This window comes from Ailuropoda melanoleuca, chromosome 11, assembly GCF_002007445.2.
Source record: "Ailuropoda melanoleuca isolate Jingjing chromosome 11, ASM200744v2, whole genome shotgun sequence".
NCBI lineage: Eukaryota > Metazoa > Chordata > Mammalia > Carnivora > Ursidae > Ailuropoda > Ailuropoda melanoleuca.
The window spans coordinates 110067458-110087941 of NC_048228.1; the positions used below are offsets into that span (position 1 = coordinate 110067458).

Here is a 20484-nt window from a genome sequence, read left to right on the forward strand (position 1 = left end):
CCCGGCCCAACGCTCACTTCCTCTCCCTCACCTCCTGCCAAACAGTGGGAACACTGCAGAATGGCCATCTTGGTTTGGTCGGGATGGCACAGCATGGACTGGTGCTAGGCATCTGCGGGGCTGGGCACCTTCAGGGTTTCTCCAGTGCTTGGCCCTTGGCCCTGCACTGTCTTTCATTCCATTATAACACTTCAAAATCCTTAGAAAATAAGAGATCAGAAGGAACTTGGACGTCACCCTGCCGGGAAAGGCCCCAAGGTTCAGCCACCTTTTTATCTTGTTCCCTGGGATTTGCTGCAGTCACCTGCCCATGTGTGGCTGCCATATGTCCCTTCTCACAAAAATCAATTTACAGAATTATCCAATGAACTACAAGCCCTCAATGGGCTATATCACTTGTAACTGATCCATTTCAAGGAAAGTGCTGCTAGGAGTAGCTACAGCAGCCGAAATGCAGACGTTAACATTTGTGTTAAGTTTTTATTTTTCACTTTCAACTGCTTTTTATTTCCATGTCGGGGAACGAGAGGAGAAATGCATAATAGAAGACATTCCAAGCGACACACTGATAACAGGTACGTCCGATGTGTCCTGTTGAATGTGGAACCCAATATGTCATTTTACGGTACGATGATAACTTCTTGGTGCATCTGTTACTTGGTGGTGAGTTTCAGGCTGTTGGTTTCCTCTAGAGAGAGTTTTTCAAGTTATGCAAACCTAACATGAAAATAGCCTTGGGAGTGAATTGGATTAATTCATAAACCGGGAAACAAGGATACAACACCCCAGAATCCAAGCCTGATTTGTTTTTCTGGTTGTCGGCTTTAAGTAAAAGAATTTCTGATACCATTAATCACGCCGATTATGGGGGCACCTGGGTGGCACAGCGGTTAAGCGTCTGCCTTCAGCTCAGGGCATGATCCCAGTGTTCTGGGATCGAGCCCCACATCAGGCTCTTCTGCTATGAGCCTGCTTCTTCCTCTCCCACTCCCCCTGCTTGTGTTCCCTCTCTCGCTGGCTGTGTCTATCTCTGTTGAATAAATAAATAAAATCTTAAAAAAAAAATCACGCTGATTATGGTAGAATTCTCAAAAGACAAGGGATGTCTCCGGCCTGGTCCAGTGCAACAGCGCAAAACAGCAGACGTTAGAGTGTCTCCGAGCCTCAGCTCCTGCAGCCCCACAGCCTGCCCGACGGCGAGTGGCGCTGGGGGTGAGCCTGCGTGCGGATCTGAGACTCCTTTCCAAGCAAAGTGCCCGTGAACCCCGCTATCTGCACGTTTCCCACGCTGCCACCGAGCATGTCTCCATATGGCTTAACTTAACTGGCCTCCTGAGAAAGAACCAAGTGCCCATGGGTTTCAGAATTGTATGGCAAATACAGTCCATTTAACATTCAAGTCCCATTAACACCAAATTTCTTGATTTAATGCAAAAGAGGAAAAAACAGAATCTAAATCTAGTATTGCTCCCCATAGAAGCCAATCGCGTATTTTTACGTCCAATTCTATCTTACATTGACTAGTGCCAAATTCCCCTCTCCCTTTGTCTTGGCCATTACGTTTGGGTGTTTTATGGCAAAGGTTATTAACCCATCCTGCAGAACGTCAGACACATACAGAGAATCGTGGCGCCAAAGACAGAGCCGGCAGTGTGAGACCGGGCTGGGGAGCAGCAGAATGGGCCGAAGGCCCTGGCGGAGGAGAGCCGGGTGGTGTGGGGCCCCCAGGGCTGCTGTGACTGCCGCGGGAAGAAGTAACATTTGGGGCTGTGTGGCGTGAGCAGGGTCGCCTGAGAACTGTGTGCCCTGGGGCAAGCTACTGAACCTCTTTGCTTCATTTGTCAAATGGGATAAAAAGAGTCATGACACCTGTTTCTTCTTGTCGTGATGATGATGGAATTAACATCCGCAAAGCTCTTCGAATGCAGCCAGACACCCAGAACATTCTCCAAGTGTTTGCTCACGCCCCCCGACCCCAGCTCTCTCATCCCAGGAGACGTGCGACTCTTGGGGTTGTAGCTCCGTGGCCGCCAGCCATTTTCCAGCGGCCCCGTGAATCTCAGCCTAAAGGGACGGGAGTCGCCCGCCCACCCTTCCTGCTGCCTTGGCCCACCAGCTGGATGGACGCGTCCCGGGACACACCCGTGGCGGTGAGCCTGGCAATCACCTGACCCACCGGAGGGGCCTGAGGCGGGACGGCCGGGCGGCCGGTGGTGTTCTGCAGCGACGTGGAGGACAGCTCTCGTGCTGGCCGGCCCCGTGGCCTCAGGCAGGAGCCTCTTCTATGCCTCGTCAGACTCTTGACCGAATGAGCCCCCGACACCCCCCAGATGAAGCCCTTCCCACATAAGGGAAGGTTGAAAGGAAAGGGAAGGAGAGAGACAGACATGTAGATATGAACCCAAAGAAAGTGCGTGAGAGCAGACTTGACGACAGAAGTGCCGCTGGGGTAAAAGCCACACAAGGAGGCGTCGGGATTAATGACAGGAAGATGGTCTGTCTGCAGCTGCTTCCGGCCTGACTCTTTCGAGTTTCTTCTAAAAGAATTTTGAGCATTTGCGCGTGACAAACCATCAACTAAGTCTCTGTTCTTGTCGTTACTTTTCCTTAGACTATGACTGTCTTTAGTCGTCAGCCCGCCCCGCGGATGCGCCAGTCGTGGACGAGCATGCCGCAGGACACGGTTCTTAGACGCTCCCTTTGAAAACCCCTCTTGGGAAGACAGGTCACCGCACGTGGGCTCTGTGCTTTCTCGCTCACCAGCCCCTGCCCCTACAGGACCTCGGCTCGTTCACCCGCCGCAGCGGGAAACGACTCTGGTTTGCACGCGCTGCCTCCACCGTCCGCGAAACCCCTGACTTCTACCCAGGGCGTGCGTGGTTGTAAACGCACGTGCCAATCCCGAATACGCCTCTATCTAGATCCCCAGTACAGTGACACACAGATTTCAGTCCTCCTGCGGAGCTGTGTGGCTCTGAGAGCCTGTCTGAGATCCCTGCTCCAGGAGGGCACACGCCTCTGAGGCACCACGGAATCCCACGAGACGCACGCATCTAGGAAGCTTGGCAGACATGGCCTCAGAGCCAGTGGTCCACATGTTCCTAGACGTGCGCTTTTGCTCAGCTGGGGCTACAAACCGACAGAGCAACGGCTCTGAGGCATCGGCCGTCCGCTGCCCCGGGGGGGGGGGCAGCTCCGAGCGCCACCAAAGAACCGCTGGGCTTCCGTGTCAACGAGGCTCTGCAGCCGCCTTCATTGCCCAATAGCTTGCGACTTGCGCTCTGCTTCCTTATCGGCAACCTGGAGCTCACACCTGCCCGGGCCCGTGGCCAGACGCAGGTGTTCACCAGCCTCAGTTCCCACCCTCTGGCGCTCTGTCTGCAGCCTTATCAGCGAGGCCGCCCAGGCTCGGTTCTGAACTCCCACAGCAGGTCTGGCCCCGACTCTGGCTCAGCCACCACCCCGCCCTCCGGCCCAAAAGGAAGGACACTGCCTGGGACACAGAGAGGAGGCCCGCGTCCCCCTCAAGGAAGCTGGGAGGATGACGAAAGAGGACCCGGGCGTCTGTGTACCGCCAAGTCCTGGGCACTGCAAACAAATCCCAGTCCCATAAGTTTGCTTAGAAACTTCCAAGTAAAATATACCCCGGTTTTTTACACTGTTTTTCTTAGTTCTTCTTAGTAATGTTCTTTGATATTAAATTCTAGGTTGCCATCAGTGGGAAAAGGGAGTGCAGCCTTTCTGGGAGAGAAGAGAAGAGGGAGGTAACTCTGGCGGGGGGCAGCTGTCCTGATGAGTTTTAAACCACTTGCTTGTTGGTCCTTGGAGACGTTTTTCAAACAAGGCTGTTGGTGTTTGTAAAAGGCTAGATGGACGGAATCCGCACTATGCAATGTTAGTCCCAAGAGGGAATGAAACACGTAACAATGAAATTCCGACACTTGCCACAAGGGGGATGAACGGAGAGACATCAGGCCAAGTGAACCACGCCAGCCACGGCCACGGAAGGACCGGCCCCACGCGGCTCCGTGTGTGTGAGGCCCCCAAGGGGAGCTAGATTCAGAAAGCCAAACGTAGAGCCGAGGAGACCAGGTGCAAGGGAGGGGCGCCGCTCAAACAGGGACAGAGTTCCCGCTCAGAGAGGGAAACGCCTGGAGAGCAACCGTGGGGATGGTGGTGCCCCAGTGTGAACAGGGTTTCTACTGGCTGTGCACCTCAAAAGTGGTTAAAATGTTAAATTCTGTTACGTCTTTTACCACGATTTTTAGAACATTAAAAGAATGGATAAGATGTCCCCCATAGTGTGTCCCACCTGCCAACAGGGTCCTCCCACACCACCCACCGGGCAGGGCAGGGGTCTCTAAGGCTCGCAAACCCTTCTGGCTCCCTGTGCGCGAGCCTGGCTCCCCTGCACACGGCACCCTCCGAGCTCACAGGTCGCAGCAAAGCAGCTGCAGCCCGGTGCACGCAAACAGCTGGAGAAGGGGTGCGAAGGGGCCAGAGAGTGGCAGCGGGGTCCCCATGGCTGCGTGCACACGGATCGTGGCGGCTTTTTCTCCTGGTCGAGGAAAAGCACGTCTGCCCCCAGAGTGTTACCAACTTCACTTGACAGCTTGCCACAAGCCCTTTGTAAACACCCACAGTTTCCAACGACTCCAGTTTGGGAGACATGTCTGCGCTTCCGATCGTGTCTCCTTAGTGACAACATGACAGGTACCCAAGAATAAATACACAGGTAACCATGTCCACGGCCCTCACACTGAAAGCCTCAAGCCAGCATGGATGGCGAGCTTGCGCTCATGGGACAGAAAGACGGGCGAAGACCAAGAGCCACTTCGTAAGGGAGAGACCGAAATAGCCAGGAAGGGGATGGAAAGACATGCAGCTCGGCTGCTCTATGGGAGAGCGTGGAGCAAAGCCCAAGGAGATGCCGCCACCCCGCCAAATGCCGAAACGCCCAAGCGTGGAGGCAGGTGCAGAGCCCTCGCTCAGCGGGCCAGGGATTTCACCACTAGTAACGGTTTACCTGGGGTCCAGGTGAGCACAGGGAATTCCCGACAGAGACGCATACGTGTGTTCATGTGCCTCAAAATCCTCACGGCGGCACGACTGGTAATGGCCAGAAACTGGGTGCAGCTCAGGTGCCCATCCACAGACAAACGTGGAATAGTCACGTCTCCAAACAGCGGGCTGCTGGGCCGCGGCTAATGCGTGGTCTGCACGCCAGGGACAGCACACACAGCCCCCGCACACGCGTGCACACACACAGCCCACCTGTCCTCACAAGTCAGAGGGCTGGTTACCCTTGGCGGTCAGGTGGGGAGCATTTGGGATGCTGACAAAATTTCCACCAGGTCTAGCCACGCTCTGTGATGAGCGCGGGACACGGGATGTGTGTGGGCACCTCCTGCCAGCCACACCTCACCTCACCGCACTCCCTCGACGTGGAATCCCCAAACGGTTCACAGGTCAGCAGGGAAACAAGGGTCCCCAGGAGCGTTCCCCTGGAGCGCTCTAGAACATTTCGCTCTATGTTCATAACCACTCCTGAGGGCAGTCGCTCTCTATGCCCGGTCGCACTGGGGGTCAATGAAACGATTTGGCTTTTAACCACCCCCATGCAGGGCTTCCCACATGTCCTCATGCCTTCGCTCATGCGTCCAAGGCTGACTGCCGAGCTCCGTGCTCGGCACTGGACAGACGACACTGGATCTGTCTCCAGGGCTCTGAGTACACTTGACTTCCTGTTACAGAAGAGCATTTACGTACATAGGAAGATGGCCACACACAGCCGGGTGGAAAGTCAGCTTACAGATTTTATATACAATATGATTTCACTTTCTGTAAAATAGGTAATATGTGTCTATGGGGAAAAGACTGGAAGGATAATCCTGAATGCCAGAAACTTCTGGGGGGATTTTTATTTCCTAAAATTCCTACAATGAATGCATTTTACTTGTCTGAAACCAACCCAATGGCCCCTGGTCCCAGCCCCATGGACTCAGAGTCTGGGGCAGAAGGCACAACCACATCAGAGGTCACAGGTCAGGGCTGAGTGCCTGAACAGGGTGTGCTTGGGGTCCGCGGGAGACCGGGAGCGGCATGTGCATGCAGCCTGCCTGGCACCCAGCGGCTCCCGACCAGTGCTCACTGAGAGGAACAGCCGTGAAGGGTGCCTGGGAAGCCAGGTCAGCCCAGAAGTTCTGCACGAACTACACCTGGGCTTTAAAACACACAGACACACAGACACAGGCACACACACACACACACACACACACACACACACACACACAGAGTCCAAGGCCGTGGGGTGAGTGGGGAGGGGGCCAAGACCCTCGATGTGGAAATCAAGCTGAGTTTTAACCCTGGCTTGGCCTTTTATTATCTGGGTGGTTTCCGATAAGCCATTTAGTGCCTCCAGCCTCAGGCTCCTCGCTGGTAAAAGTGGGGACCATTCCCCTGACATTATAGGGTTGTAGGGTTCCGTGGGAGCTGAGGGAAGGCACTGCGTATTAAAAGCCCAATAAGAAGGTCAGAAATACTTGATCAAGTGTCTACACGTGCTTACGACATGCTAAGTTCTGCATTAAACACGTACTTCATACGCTAAGAGATAGACCATTATTATCCCGGCTTTATCCAAGCGGACAGTGAAGCTCAGAGTAGGGCAGTTGCCCAAGTGTTCCTGCTCCTAGCGGACACCCTACCACTCTCTGCAGGGCGTGCGGTGAGAAGCACGACAGGGCAGCCTGTCCCCCTCTGCAAAGGTGCTCAGTCCACCGCGGTGAACGCTCCCTCGGCGACTCCCGGTGAGCAGTGCTTCTCTACTGCCATCTGGTGGCAGCCCAGGGGCAGGACACCTCCCGCCTTCCCTCCCTCTCGCTGCGGGGGCCGCGGGGGCTGCAGGGGGGACACGCTCAGGGCCAGCAGAAAGTGGCAAAGCAAGCAGAAACCACTCTCACTCATTCTGGAAACTCAAGGCACTACGCCAGGAACACTGGCGTTTAACAATGGGCCCAACTGGCACCCATTCACTCAAAACATCCATTGAACATGTACCGTGGGACACTCACTCATTCACAAAACCTTATTGAGCTCCTATCCTAGTGCCAGACACTGCCCCCAGCTTCTCGTCAGGCCCAAGAGGCCCACAAGAGAGGCCTACAGTATCCCTGAGCTCTAGCACTGTGGAGTGCAGACAAGGGGACTGCCCCACTGCTTGAACATTGGCATGCCAACAGGAGCAGCCCAGTACGGGCAAATGTGGGAATAGCAACAAGAACAAAGTCCCAGAGAAATGCGAGGGACACCCCTACCACTCCAGCTAGGGGCAGGGCAGCAAGGGAGAGTTGCAGGGACGTTAGGGTACTTGGCGGTGCAAAGACACTGACCATTCCCATTGAGAGGCAGGGGGAGGGTGCTGGAGGTGGCCCAGGAGGAAGACTGGCATGTTTCACAGAATGGGAAACACCAGAAAGAGAGATTTCCAGGTGATCCATCAGCCTGGCCTTGTGCTCCTTCCAGAAACATTCAGCTGCTTCAGCAAAGGTGCCTGATCAAGTTTGGGGCTTTCTTGTTCAGATTGGTGAATATTCCCTTAAATACTTGAAAGGAAATGCATATTCTGCTCTTGTCGGGGGCCATGCTCTGTGATGCCAGGTAAGTCCTGCTGGTTGGTGGTGCTCAGCCCTTCGACCTGCTGGCTGGCAGTCCCAAGCACAGTTGTGCACTTGTCTACTTCTCCTCATTGTTTTACTTTATGTGTTTTCAAACTGTTTATGCCTTTAGGATGGTTGTCTTCTGAGTGAAAGGACCCCTTTATCATTATGTAATGTCCCTCTTTGTCCTTGGTAATTTTCATTGCTCTGAAGTCTACTTTATCTGATACTTATAGGGCCATTCAAGCTTTCTTTTATTAACATCTGAATGGTATACCTTTTTTATTCATTTTACTTTTAACCTACCTATGTAGCATTATATCCAAAGTGACTTTCTTGTACACTACATAGTAGTCGGGTCATTTAAAAAAAAAATCCATTCTGACAATCTTTGTCTAATCTCTGTTTAGACCATTTACATGTAATGTAATTATTGCATGTAATGTATTTTGTCAGGATTTAGGTCTGCTATTTTACTGGTTTTTTCTTTTTGCTCCCTCTGCTTTTTGTCCCTGTTTTCCATTTCCTAGCTTCTGTGGGTCACGTGAATGTTTTGTAATACCCCATTTTTGCTTTATCTACAGTATTTTTCACTATATATCTTTGTACAGTTATTATTAGTGGTTGCTGTAGGGATTACAAAGGGCATACTTATCACAGTCTACAAGGATCCATGGTTTGTCGTTTCAAGAGGAATGTAGAAGCCTTATGACCACGTGCCTCTGCACTCCCCACCCTTTGTAACACAGCTGTGTTCAGTGTAACCTCTACAGGCTTTGAGAACCACATCAGGCAATACTATATATATTGTTTGCTTTCAGCTGTCAAACAATTTTAAGAACAGAGAGTGCTCTGTTGTTGTTTCCCTAGTTACTCTTTCCATTATTTTCTCTTCATTCCTGGTGTTCTAAATTTCCTTATCGTTTTCTTTGAAGAACATCCTTTAGCAATTGCTTTAAGCAGGTGTTCTGGGGAAAAATTCTTTTGGTTTTTCTTGACCTAAGAATATTTTGCCTTCATTCTGAAGGATACTTTACGTGGATAGTGTTGTTTGACAATTCTTTTGTCAACATGTGCCAGTTTCTTCTCGCCTCCAAGTTTTTGATGAGAAATATGCTGTCATTGAAACTGTTGTTTCCCTATCAGTGATGGGTGGTTTCTCTCCACTCTCCATTTATATATTTTTTGTCCTTTGGAATGGAGTCTGGAGGCAGGCATGGGCAGGGGGCGGGGGAGGGGGCCTCCCACCCTACCCTCCCGGTCAGCGGCAGACCCAACAGGAAGAGATGCACCTTGCACTCGGACGCTGCCATAGCGACCACTTTCCTATTCCAGCGGGAGGAAGGAAGGTTTCCTCCTCTCCCAGCAACAGTCCAGCCAATGAGAGACAATCACAGCTCAGCCAATGAGAGATCATCACAGTCCAGCCAATGAGAGACAGTCAGGCCCAGCCAATGAGAGACTGCCATAGCCCAGCCAACGAGAAACTGTCACAGCCCAGCCAATGAGAGACAGTCACGGCCCAGCCAATGAAAGACAGTCACAGCTCAGCCAATGAGAGATCACCACAGCCCAGCCAATGAGGGGCTCAGAGGCGATCTGGGCTTCGGAGCAGCGGGAGGGGTCCCTGTCCCCCGCTCCCCTCCAGCAGCCGCCCTGCGCTGTCTAGGGTGCAGGGGTGCTGCCCCTGCTGACCATCCAGCAGTGCCGGGAGGGAGGCAGGGAGGGCGCTGGTCCTCCGAGGGGCCACGTCCTGCCAGACCCCCGAGTCCGGGTCTTTGGCCAGAGGAGGCAGGTTTTTCGGAGCAGGTGTTCTCTTCCCATCGGCTCCCCCTCCTTCCCTCCCTGTCCTTCCACGCGGTCCGCGGAGCGCCCCCAGCACCCAGGCCGGGCCGCAGCGGGAAGCGCCTGGCATGGCGGCTGAGCCCTGCTTTAGGCTCCAGGTTCTCAACCAGGCTCCTTTCCCACCTTTCAGGGTCTACTGAGTGTTGCTCTGTACGTGCTTCCCGAGGTCTTCAGTGGTCATTAGCGGGCGGAGGCGGTGGGGTGGACCTACTCCATCTTTCCTAGAACCATTGCTGATACTTTTCGGGATGGGCCCTTCGCACAGCACAGAATATACATTCACACAGTTTAGAAACGGGAGGGACACAGCGCCGTGCTCTTCGACCAAGTGCAGGCAGGGCTTGGGAGATCCTTGCAGGTCCTCCCCCCAGGAAATGGGTCTGCAGGTGCCCCCTCGCCGAGTGCCGCACTCGGCAGGTGCTGCTCCCTACAGTCGGCACCCAAGTGACGTGCGTGTCTCAGGCCCCTGCCCGGGACTCGTGTCCGCGTCTTCCGGGGAGCGCGTGGCCCTGCGCCCGTGGTTCTGGAATCAGACACGGCGACGCTAACTCTAAGGCCACAGCTGTACGCTGCCCTACGTGACCCTCCCTGGGATTCACCTTCCAACCTGTAAAATCGGGACAACAACGCAGAATTCAACACTTCTTACAACCCTCACCACTCGCACTGGTCCGAGTCACCCAGACTCGCTGACTCATTCTTGATCCTTCACTCTTCCCCGCACACAACTAATATTTCCAAGTGAAAGCCACTTCATCTCACTCCTCCAACCAGCTGCTTCCCCAGATCCTGACACAAGGTGCAGGCCCTCCGCCCCCAGGGCCCCGCGGCGCCCCCACCACATCTCCTACCATTCTTTCCCGCCACTCCGCTGTTCCCCAAGCCTGCTCCTACCCCCAGGCCATCTGCGTACACCCCCGCCTGGGACCATCTCTCCCCAGGAGGAGCCAGCATTATGTGGTAGAAAGGGGAAAGGCGCTCACTGCCTGGGCTGGAATCTCGACTCTGCCGCTTGCTAGTGTGTGACCTTACGCAAATTACTTTTTCTATGTTTTCGTTTCATCATATGTAAAATTGTCATAAAAATAGTATCACCGGGGCGCCTCGGTGGTGCCGTGGGTTGGACGTTGGACTCTGGGTTTTGGCTCAGGTCATGATCTTGGGTTGTGGGATTGAGCCACACATGGGGCTGCGCGCTCAGTGCAGAGTCCACTTGGAATTGTCTCTCCCTGCCCGCCCCTCTAAAATAAATAAATAACTCTTTAAAAAATATACATAGTATCACTTACATATAGTGTTCTCTCGAAAATTCAGACTATGTGTATAACTCCTTAGAATGCTTGGCAAATCGTTAGCACTGAATGTGTTGTTGAGACATAAGTTAAACATATTTATAACTATACTTAGTATAAAATATATACATATTTTCCTCCCCTATTCCTTTGAGTCTTTGCTCAAACTTGGGAGAAGCATTCCCTGACGTCCCCATGTAATCGTCAAAGCCCCCTATCCCTTTTACTTGCTTTCTCTCACAGCATTCTTAACATCTCCCACATTATATACTTATTTTCTTGCTGTCTGTATGAAAGCTCCCTGGAAACAAAGATAGTACCCATTTTGTTCACTTCTGTCCTCAGCTCTTAGAACAGTGCTATCGCCGTGGAAGAAGCTCATTATATACTGATCAACTTGGAGGAATAAAAATACCTCCTTGGAGCCCATTTTGAGAATTAATGGGATGACTTGTTAGGTGCTCAGCACAGTACCTGGCACGCACAAGGTCCTGTGAGCTATTTTTCAATGGCTTTCGGTAAACATGAACTTTTTTCATTACCATTGTACCTTGCAAGGGCTCAAGGGGCAAGTTAATCCATAGGACGCTCTCGTGTACTGAAAGGGGGAAGTGGGAGGCTCTTTCAGGCACGCAGACCTCAGCAGGAGCCTCTGAGGGCGAGGCCGAGGCCGGGGGATAGGAAGCACTCGACAGGACACACCTTGCCTCAGGAAGGAAGGGTGCTGGGTGAGCTACGGGAGCAAGAAACCAAAGACAGTGCTGGGGACATGGGGAAGTGGGACCCACACAAAGTTTTAGATAGAAAGCTTTTTTAGATAGAAAGCTTTCACAGGCTTCTCATTTTTTTCAGGAGTCCTCGAAACTCTGAGACTGAGGAGGGACACATAGTGTCCCCATTTTCCAAGGGAGTGGGGTCCAGAGTGGGGCAGTCCCGTGGAAGCAAGAGCCCACACCTTCCTCTTTATCCCGGGGTCTTCCCACTCAGCTATGTGACCTCATCCCCAGGCTAAAGCAGTTTGTGATTTGGATAATCTGAATTAAATAAAGTCATTTATCAGTAATCATATGCAACTATTTCCTACACTTACTTTATAATAAATGTCTTATGTTTTTGAAACAGGGAGTTTCAAGATACAGCAATGGGACATACGCAGACAAGATTTCCTTGAATCTGCTCCTGGCTTGGGAATGTTTGTGACTGTTACAACTTACAACGATGAGGTAAAACATTCTTTCATGTGTTGTTACTGGAATTTTTCATTTGCTAAAAATTCATATGTCATGTATCCCCACAAACTTTGAGAAAAACCTCTGCATAGCACTCATTAACCAGAATTGACGATTTCTAATGTGTCTAGTCCTGAAGAAAGGGACGACACAGAGACGTGGAGGGCGCCTGCCGTCTAGCTCAAGAACGGAGAATTTAACATAAAATATTTTAGAACAATGAGAGTAATAGGCCTCCTACTCAGCACCCTGAGACGTGCTGGTCCTGCGGGGCCGCAGCCTCACCCGAGCATGCGGGCCAGGTTGGCGGGCTCCCCCTTCTCCCTGGCAGCCTCTGGGTCTGTTTGGTCTCCCAGGCCTGCTGCTCACTTGGGGGTCAGCAGGGGTAGCAGAGGCACCAGGGTCCAGTGGAGACAATGTGAATGTTGGAGTCAGAGCCAAGTTAAAGTGTAGACTGAGTCTTCAGCAGGGAGTTGACTCTCCAATCCTCAGTTTTCTCATCTGTACAATGGATGTAAACGCATCATGACCTGAGCCGAAGGCAGACGCTTAACGACTGAGCCACCCAGGCGCCCCTGAATCCAAATTTTAGTTGAACTAAAAACCATCACAGAACATCCCAGTCAGTATTTTTAAGACAGAGAAGGTTCGTTCTTCAAAAATATAATTGCCTGGAACAATACCCCCTTGTACAAGGGAGGAAAATATGTTAATTCATTCAGCATCCAACAAATACTGATCACGGTCTTAATATATACCCACCCTCTTCTTGACCGAGGAGAGACAAAATTCTCACCCCACAGGCCTGATTTTCAAGAAGCTCTCCCGTTTTGAAGAACAAGAAACAGCCCTAGTTTCAAAGTTTCTTACGAGATCCCTTTTAAGGTCCTTATCGGCACCGCCACGGCCTCTGACGTTTTACTTGGGTCGGTGTGTCTGGGGGCATGGAGTACTCCAAGTTGCCCACCTCGACCATCTGTCCATTCCTATGGCGCATGATTGACAGCCCCCGGGGATGACGTGGCTGGTAGGGAAGGAGGGGCAGACCGTAACAGCAAATACTTACGGTACAAACAGGCGTTGTGTACCCCGTTATTTCCCAAATGAGTAGTCATGATGAGCATCTTTTCATGTGCTTTTTGGCCTTTTTTTCTTTTAGCACTTTGAGTGTATCAACCCACTGCCCTCTGGCCTCCCAAGTTTCTCATCAAAAGTCTGCTGTTATTATTTTTTTTTTTTTAAGTAGGCTCCATGCCCAGCATGGAGCCCAACATGGGGTTTGAACTCATGACGGTGAGATCAAGACCTGAGCTGAGATCAAGAGTCAGATGCTTAACTGACGGAGCCCCCCAGGCTCCCCAAGTCTGCTGATATCTGTACTGAGGGTCCCTCGTATGCTATGAAGCTATGAAGATCGTTGATATTTGGAGGACGGGGTCCTTTTTGCCCGCCCTGGCTTCCACACGCTGTGGGCGTGCGGGCTGTCCAGCAACCCGGGCACAGTGGCCTGCCCCGTGGCTGGGGTAGGGATGAGGACGGGTAGCGGCTACTGTGCTCAGAGCTGACACTGACCAAAACTGACCACAGTTTACCCCGTACGGCTTCCCCTGGACGTTACAAGCCTCTCGTAGACCCCAGAGTTCCACGGTAGTTCCATCGGACAGATTCTAAGGTGTCATGTGGCCTAGTGGGAAGACAGGCTCCGGTGCCGCCCATCTCACGGTCCGTCCACAATTCTCTCCTCGTTCAAAACGTGTTTGAATTTCTCTTAGGATTTCTTCCTCGACCCGTGTGTTATTTAGAGATGTGCTTAATCTCGACATATTTTGGGAACTTCGTTATCAACGAAGCTGTTTGTTACTGACTTCTGCATTAACTCCATTGTGTTCTGAGAGCAGACTGTCGTGTGGTTTCTGTTACATTATTTATTGAGTAGTTGATGGTTTCTGCTGTTTTGAATGTGTCGTGGTGTGTTTCGTGGCCAGAACGTGGCCCGTCTCGGTGAGTGCTCTGGGTGAGCCTGAGAATGTGTGGACCCTGCCCGTTGCTGGATGACGCAGGCTGTGCTCTGCGGCAGCTGCAGCCGACTGACGTGCTGCTGATCCACCAGGTTCTTGCTGACCTGCTGCTGGATCTGCCCGCTCCTGACAGAGGCATGTCAGGGTCTTCGACTCCAACGGCAGGCTCTCCTTCTCCTCCTGCAGTCCTGTCAGTTTTTGCCTCCTACGTTTTGCTCGGTGGTTAGGTGCTTACCCATCAAGGATTGTTTTGTCTCCTTGGATAATTGACCTCCTTGTGTTTATGTAATGCTCCATTATGTAATTATCCCTGATAATCTTCCTTGATCTGAAGTCTACTCTGTCGCAGGTTAATACAAGCACCCCGGCATTTTTGTAAGGTTAAAGTTAGCACATACGTCGTTCTCCATCCCTGAATTTTTAATCTACGTGTGTCCTTATATTTAAAGTGCGTTTCTTATAGACAACACAGTTTGTTGTTGTTGTTGTTTTTTTAAGATTTTATTTTTTCGACAGAGATAGAGACAGCCAGCGAGAGAGGGAACACAAGCAGGGGGAGTGGGAGAGGAAGAAGCAGGCTCCCAGCGGAGGAGCCTGATGTGGGGCTCGGTCCCATTACGCCGGGATCATGCCCTGAGCTGAAGGCAGACGCTCAACCGCTGTGCCACCCAGGCGCCCCAACACAGTTTGTTTTTTGATCCACTCTGACACTCTCTTACTTGGCACAAGTAGGCCACTGACATTCAAAGTGATCATTGCTCTCCAATCCAAGTACTCAGAGGCCTGACCCTGCGTAGCTTCCGAGATCCAAGGAGACCCGGCACGTTCAGGGTCACAGGCAAAGTGATTAGCGATATCACTGGGTAAATACCACACGTTTGTTCCCATTTCCCATTCGCTGCCCTTGTTCTTTGCTCCTATCTTTGTCTTCCACTTTTTATCTTTTGTGATTCTAATTGAGTATTTTAGGTGATTCCATTTATCTCCTTTCTATCAATTCTATTCTAGCTTTTTATTTTATTTTTTTTTAAGATTTTATTTATTTATTCATTCGACAGAGATAGAGACAGCCAGCGAGAGAGGGAACACAAGCAGAGGGAGTGGGAGAGGAAGAAGCAGGCTCCTAGTGGAGGAGCCTGATGTGGGGGCTCGATCCCATAACGCCGGGATCACGCCCTGAGCCGAAGGCAGACGCTCAACCGCTGTGCCACCCAGGCGCCCCTATTCTAGCTTTTTAAAAAAACAGTTGCCCTAGAGTTTGCAATGTGTATTTGCAACTAACACAAGTGCACTTTCAAGTAACAGGTCCTCTTCACGGTGAGTGCAAGCACTTAGAATGACACAGCATTCCGAATTCCTCCATCCTGTCTTTGTCATGATGTCATCCATGTCACTTAGACATAAACTACAATCAAATACATTGTTGCTATTATTTGAACAAACGATTATCTATTAGATTAAGAAAAGTAAGTTTTTACTTTACCTTCACTTCTTCTCCGATGCGCTTCCTTTCTTTATGGAGATCTGACTTTCTGACCTGTATCATTATCCTTCTCTCTGAAGAAACTAAGAGTTCGCAAGCTAAGTCTATCAGTGACAAAGTCCCTCAGTTTGTCTGAGAAAATCTTTAGCTCTCCTCCACTGTTGAAGGAGAATTTTGCAGGATACAGAATTTGGTGGGTTTCTTCTCTCTTGCCTGCATGGTTTCTGAAGGGAAGTCAGGTGTAATTCTTACCTCTGCTCCCCTATGGCTAAGGTGTCCCCCCCCCAGCTTCTTTCAAGGTGTTTTCATCATTGACATCTGCAGTTTAGATATGCTATGCCTAGGTGTACGGTCTCTTTTTGGTTTGGTTTGGTTTGGCATTCATCCTGTTTGGTGTTCTCTGAGCTTCCTGGCTATGGTTGGTGTCTGACACTAACTGGGGGAAATTCTCTGTTATTATCAATCTATGTATTTCTTACATTACTTCCTCTTTCTTCTCCTTTGGGTGTTGCCATTTTGTCGATGTGACACCTTTAACAATCGTCCCACAGTCCGAGGATCGTCTGTCCCATTTTCTTCTCACTCTTTGCTTTTTGGTTTTAGAAATTTCCACTGCCATATCCCCACACGGGGAGATTCTTTCCTCAGCCATGTCCAGTCTAATCAGCCCGTCAAAGGCATTCTTCCTTTCTGTTACAGTGTTTCTCATCTCCAGCATTTTAAAATTTTCTTACAATTTCCATCTCTCTGCTTGTATTGCCCGTGTGTCCTTCCATGATGCCTCCTCCTGTTAAAGTCCTTAGCACAGTAATCAGTTTTTCTGAACTCCTGGTCCGATCATTCCAATATCCCTGCCATGTCTGAGTCCAGGTGGGATGCTCGCTGTGTCTCTTCCAACTGTTTTTTTTCCCATCTAGTATTCCTTGAAATGTTGTTGTTGACAGTTGGACATCATGTGCTAGGTGCAAGGAACCCCGTACTGGTACCCAGAGTTTCTGCTCTGCTAAGTTGTGGACCTTTGCATTTACTTGTCTCTCCAATCTGGGGGGCAGTGGTTTACCCTGTGGCCTCAATTCTCTGACAGATCTACAAAAGAATTGGTTTTCACTGTGTTCATCTTTTTACTTGTTAGGACAGAGTGGCAACTTCCAAACTCCTTGATGACAGAAGTCCTATATCTGTTTTTAAAATGGCAAACAGTATAGAAATCAGCTAAACAGAGAATCAAAGTTGCCCAACAAATACACCAGCTAAAATCTTGGTGTGTGTTCTTCAGAATCTTCTAGGTTATAGAAACACACACGCACACGTGTACTTTTACAAGTGGTTTTTTAAAATAAAAAACAGGATCCTTTACACACCGCTCTAACACAGGATATCATGAAGACCTTTAGTACAGAACAGATATGGGTATGATACTCTCTTTTTTTGCCCCATAACATTCCTTTATTTGGATTTGCCTAAATTTAATCAATCCCCTACTGAAAGGTACTAATTTCAAGAATGCAACTTTGCCATTACAAAAACACCACAATGAATATCACTCTACGTATAATTGTCTGTTCGTGCATTTCCATAGAATGAATTCCTGTAGGTAGAACCAGAGAGTCTATGGGTACATACACTTTAATTTTTAATGCCTATTGCTGCACTGCTTTCCAAATGGTGGTTCAACTTACGTTCCCAAATCAGTGATCAGAGATAGTATTTCTCAATACTGTCCCTGGACGCTTCTATTTAAATCTTTGCCAATCTGCTAGTAAATAAGGGATAGCTTCCTCTGGGTGTGTGTGTGTGTGTGTGTGTGTGTGTGTGTGTGTGTGTGTTTCGTTTTTACCAACAAAGATACACAGTTTTCATTTTATTCACCATTTCTGCTTTAGGAACTGCACATTTTTACTAAACAGGGGAGATCTAAACTATGGAAATCCTCAATCCTAGGTGTTATTGTCCAAGTTATATGGCCCGCAAGGAAGGTTCTATTTTACTTCACATTCACCGGGCGAACACATCATTTGCTTGGAATCTAATTCTACGAGGCTTGTGTCGTTCGGTGGGAGTAAGCTGGTGAGTACACGCCTCCCATGTCCTTGCTGACGAACAGGGCATCAGCACTATTCAGGCATGACGTTGGTATGCAGAACCATTACGCCTGGACTGGCTGGGAACTTATTAAAGTCCTGTGCCCAGATCTCAGTGCAGCAACCAAAGAGGGAGCTGGAGAGCTTGGAAGGGGTTCAAAGGACAGCCACAGCGTTGATTAAAGGCCTTGGAAAACAAGAACCGTGAGGGAAGGTTAAAAGAACTGTGATTACTCAGGCCTGAAAACAAGCAAAGGCTGGAGGGTAAATTAACAGTGGAATTCCAATAAATAAAACTCTTACATGGCAGATGGTGATTGGTTATTTTATAAGTGGGGTGAGAGCAGACGAAGAGAATCTGTACTTTAGGATCAGAAATTTAGTCATATGTAAAGAAGATTTTCCTAAAAGTAATCAAATTCTTTCAGTGCCAAAAGCATTTACCTAATAGTAAATCTGATGTCCGGGAGGGTCTAAGTACCCTGTCGGGCCGTGATTATTACTTAGGAAGGCTGTGGAGTCTGGCTGGGGTAACGGGCGGTAAGAGGTGGGGGAGGAAGCTTGGCCTGCTCCTGAGGACCGAGTGGTGAGGGGCAGGGCAGGAGTCGGGGGACAGAGTGCAGCTGTCCTAAGAACGCTTCTTCCTGTTTACTGTTCGTACAGCGCATCCACTTAGAGATTCGAGTTGGACAACGTGACCTTGACGCAGCCCTTGCTCAAGCAAAGGACAGAGTTAATGAAGTCAGCTTTAAGCTGGAGCATCTGATTGAACAAATTGAGCAAATAGTCAAAGAACAAAACTACCAAAGGGTCAGTTTGCCTCTTCAGCTAATTTTCTCTCTTCCTGCCAGGAACGCCGTTCTAGAGACAGCCCCAAACCACGGAAAGAATAAACTGCTGTTCCTGGGTCGTTCTCTGAGCTAGCACCGGGGGGACACTCAGTGTGAAGGGAAAGAACAGTCTTTCACTATCTTCTCGTTATCTGCCAGCCTGTGAGCTCCTCTAGGAAAGGGGACTGCCGCTCATTTGTCTTTGGGGTGTGGGCCTCACGGAATGAATAAATAAACGCTCCCAGTCACACCCTACATGTATGAAGAGGCCCAGTACGCCCATTTTCTGGATCACAGTTTTAGTCTTGTGACACTGTGTGTTTCCCGGGTCACTGTGCCCTGTGGACTCTGGTCAGACAGGGGGTCAAATCCAGACTTGTTTCCTTACCCGGAAAATGAGAGGACAGGTGTGCTTGGCACAGTGCCAGCTTGAAGTAAAGGAAGGACACCGAGTTTGAAGATCTATCACTGTTGGCTGACGTTCACTGCTCGATGGTGAGAAATAAAATGTACAAGAGAACAGATCAAGTAGCGGATATTTTACATGAAAATACAAAAATATGTTTTATTTAAGGTTAACTCTTAATCCTTGTCTTTCTTTTTTTTTAAGATCTTATTTATTTATTCGTCAGAGAGAGACAGCACAAGCAGGGTGAGAAACAGGTTCCCTGCTGAGCAGGGAGCCCGATGCAGGACTCGATCCCAGAACCCTGGGATCATGACCTGAGCTGAAGGCAGATGCTCAACTGACTGAGCCACCCAGGCGCCCCTAGTCCTTGTCTTTAGCTAACAACATACCCGAGTTAGAAGACCAGACTGCACTTTGGTATATTAACTGGGATGTATCAAACATCTTCAAAGCACACAGCACCTTCCCCTCAAATTCACAGTTAAGTACTTCAAGAAACTGGGGCGCCTGGGTGGCTCAGTCGGTTAACCATCTGCCTTTGGCTCAGGTCATGATCGCAGGGTCCTGGGATCGAGCCCCACATGGGGCTCCCTGCTCAGTGGGGAGTCTGCTTCTCCCTCTGCCCTTCCACCCCCAATCGTGCTCTCACTCGCTCTGCTCTCTCGCTCGCTCAAGTAAATAAAATCTTTTAAATAAATAAATAAATACTTTAAAAAAACTAAACCTGCCTGTTTCTCTTCCACCTAGGACCGTGAAGAAGATTTTCGAATGATCAGTGAAGATACAAATAGCAACGTTTTATGGTGGGCTTTTGTACAAACATTAATCTTTATCTCAATTGGAATTTTCCAAATGAAATATCTTAAAGACTTCTTTATAGCTAAGAAACTCGTTTAAAATGTTAAGACAAACAACTACCTGCTAATTTGCGTAATTTTTCAGTTAATAAATCAAAATACATTCATAACCATGTACTGCTTTTATGATTTCAAAGATGATCAGAGATTGAAATTAACGTTACACTGATAAAATATTACTTTAACTATGTAGCCTTTGAGCTGATAGAATAAGCGTGTCATCCAGTTCTTATTTTAACTTGGTTTAGATCAGCACTGTCCCATAGAAATAAAATGTAAGCTACATATGTAAGTTTTAAGTTTTCTGGTTGCCACATTAAAAAGGTTTCCTTAAGAAGGGTAAAATTTACCCATAATTATTAATTAAAATTAACCCGTAATATATACTTAACCCAAAACATCAAAAATATTACCATTTTAACATGGAAACAGTACAAAGTTATTGAGACAGTTTACATTGCTTTTTTGATATGAAGTTTTGGAAACCCAAGCAGGTGTTACACTCAAAGCACAGGTCAGTTTGGCCTAGGCCCATTTCAAGGCCCGGTGGTCACATGATATTCACGGCTAGGACACTGGACAAAGGGAGTACACCCTTTCCCCACCACTGCACTCCCCTAGGAAGTAGCCGTCCTGAACCTCTGCTTTTTCTACTTCCCTGCGCAAGGGCACCCTTGTCCACACAAGCAAATGGCCAGGTTTCTCTGAACCGGTGTTCTCGCTTGGGCCTCAGCAGGCCACCTGCATATGAATGGAAACTCCGCTCCCCAAGCCACGCAGGG

The 20484-nt window shown here is 49.5% G+C and overlaps 1 protein-coding gene across 1 annotated transcript; it reads left to right on the forward strand.

Moving 5' to 3' along the window:
* Nucleotides 1–398: 398 nt before the first annotated feature.
* On the forward strand, nucleotides 399–19805 carry LOC100481613 (transmembrane emp24 domain-containing protein 11). The gene is made up of 5 exons (XM_034672245.1): nucleotides 399–575; nucleotides 11918–12018; nucleotides 17467–17592; nucleotides 18270–18416; nucleotides 19593–19805. Exons 1-5 carry the CDS (start codon nucleotides 452–454, stop codon nucleotides 19740–19742), a joined length of 648 nt encoding a protein of 215 aa, XP_034528136.1. The 5' UTR covers nucleotides 399–451; the 3' UTR covers nucleotides 19743–19805.
* The last annotated feature ends 679 nt before the right edge of the window (nucleotides 19806–20484 follow it).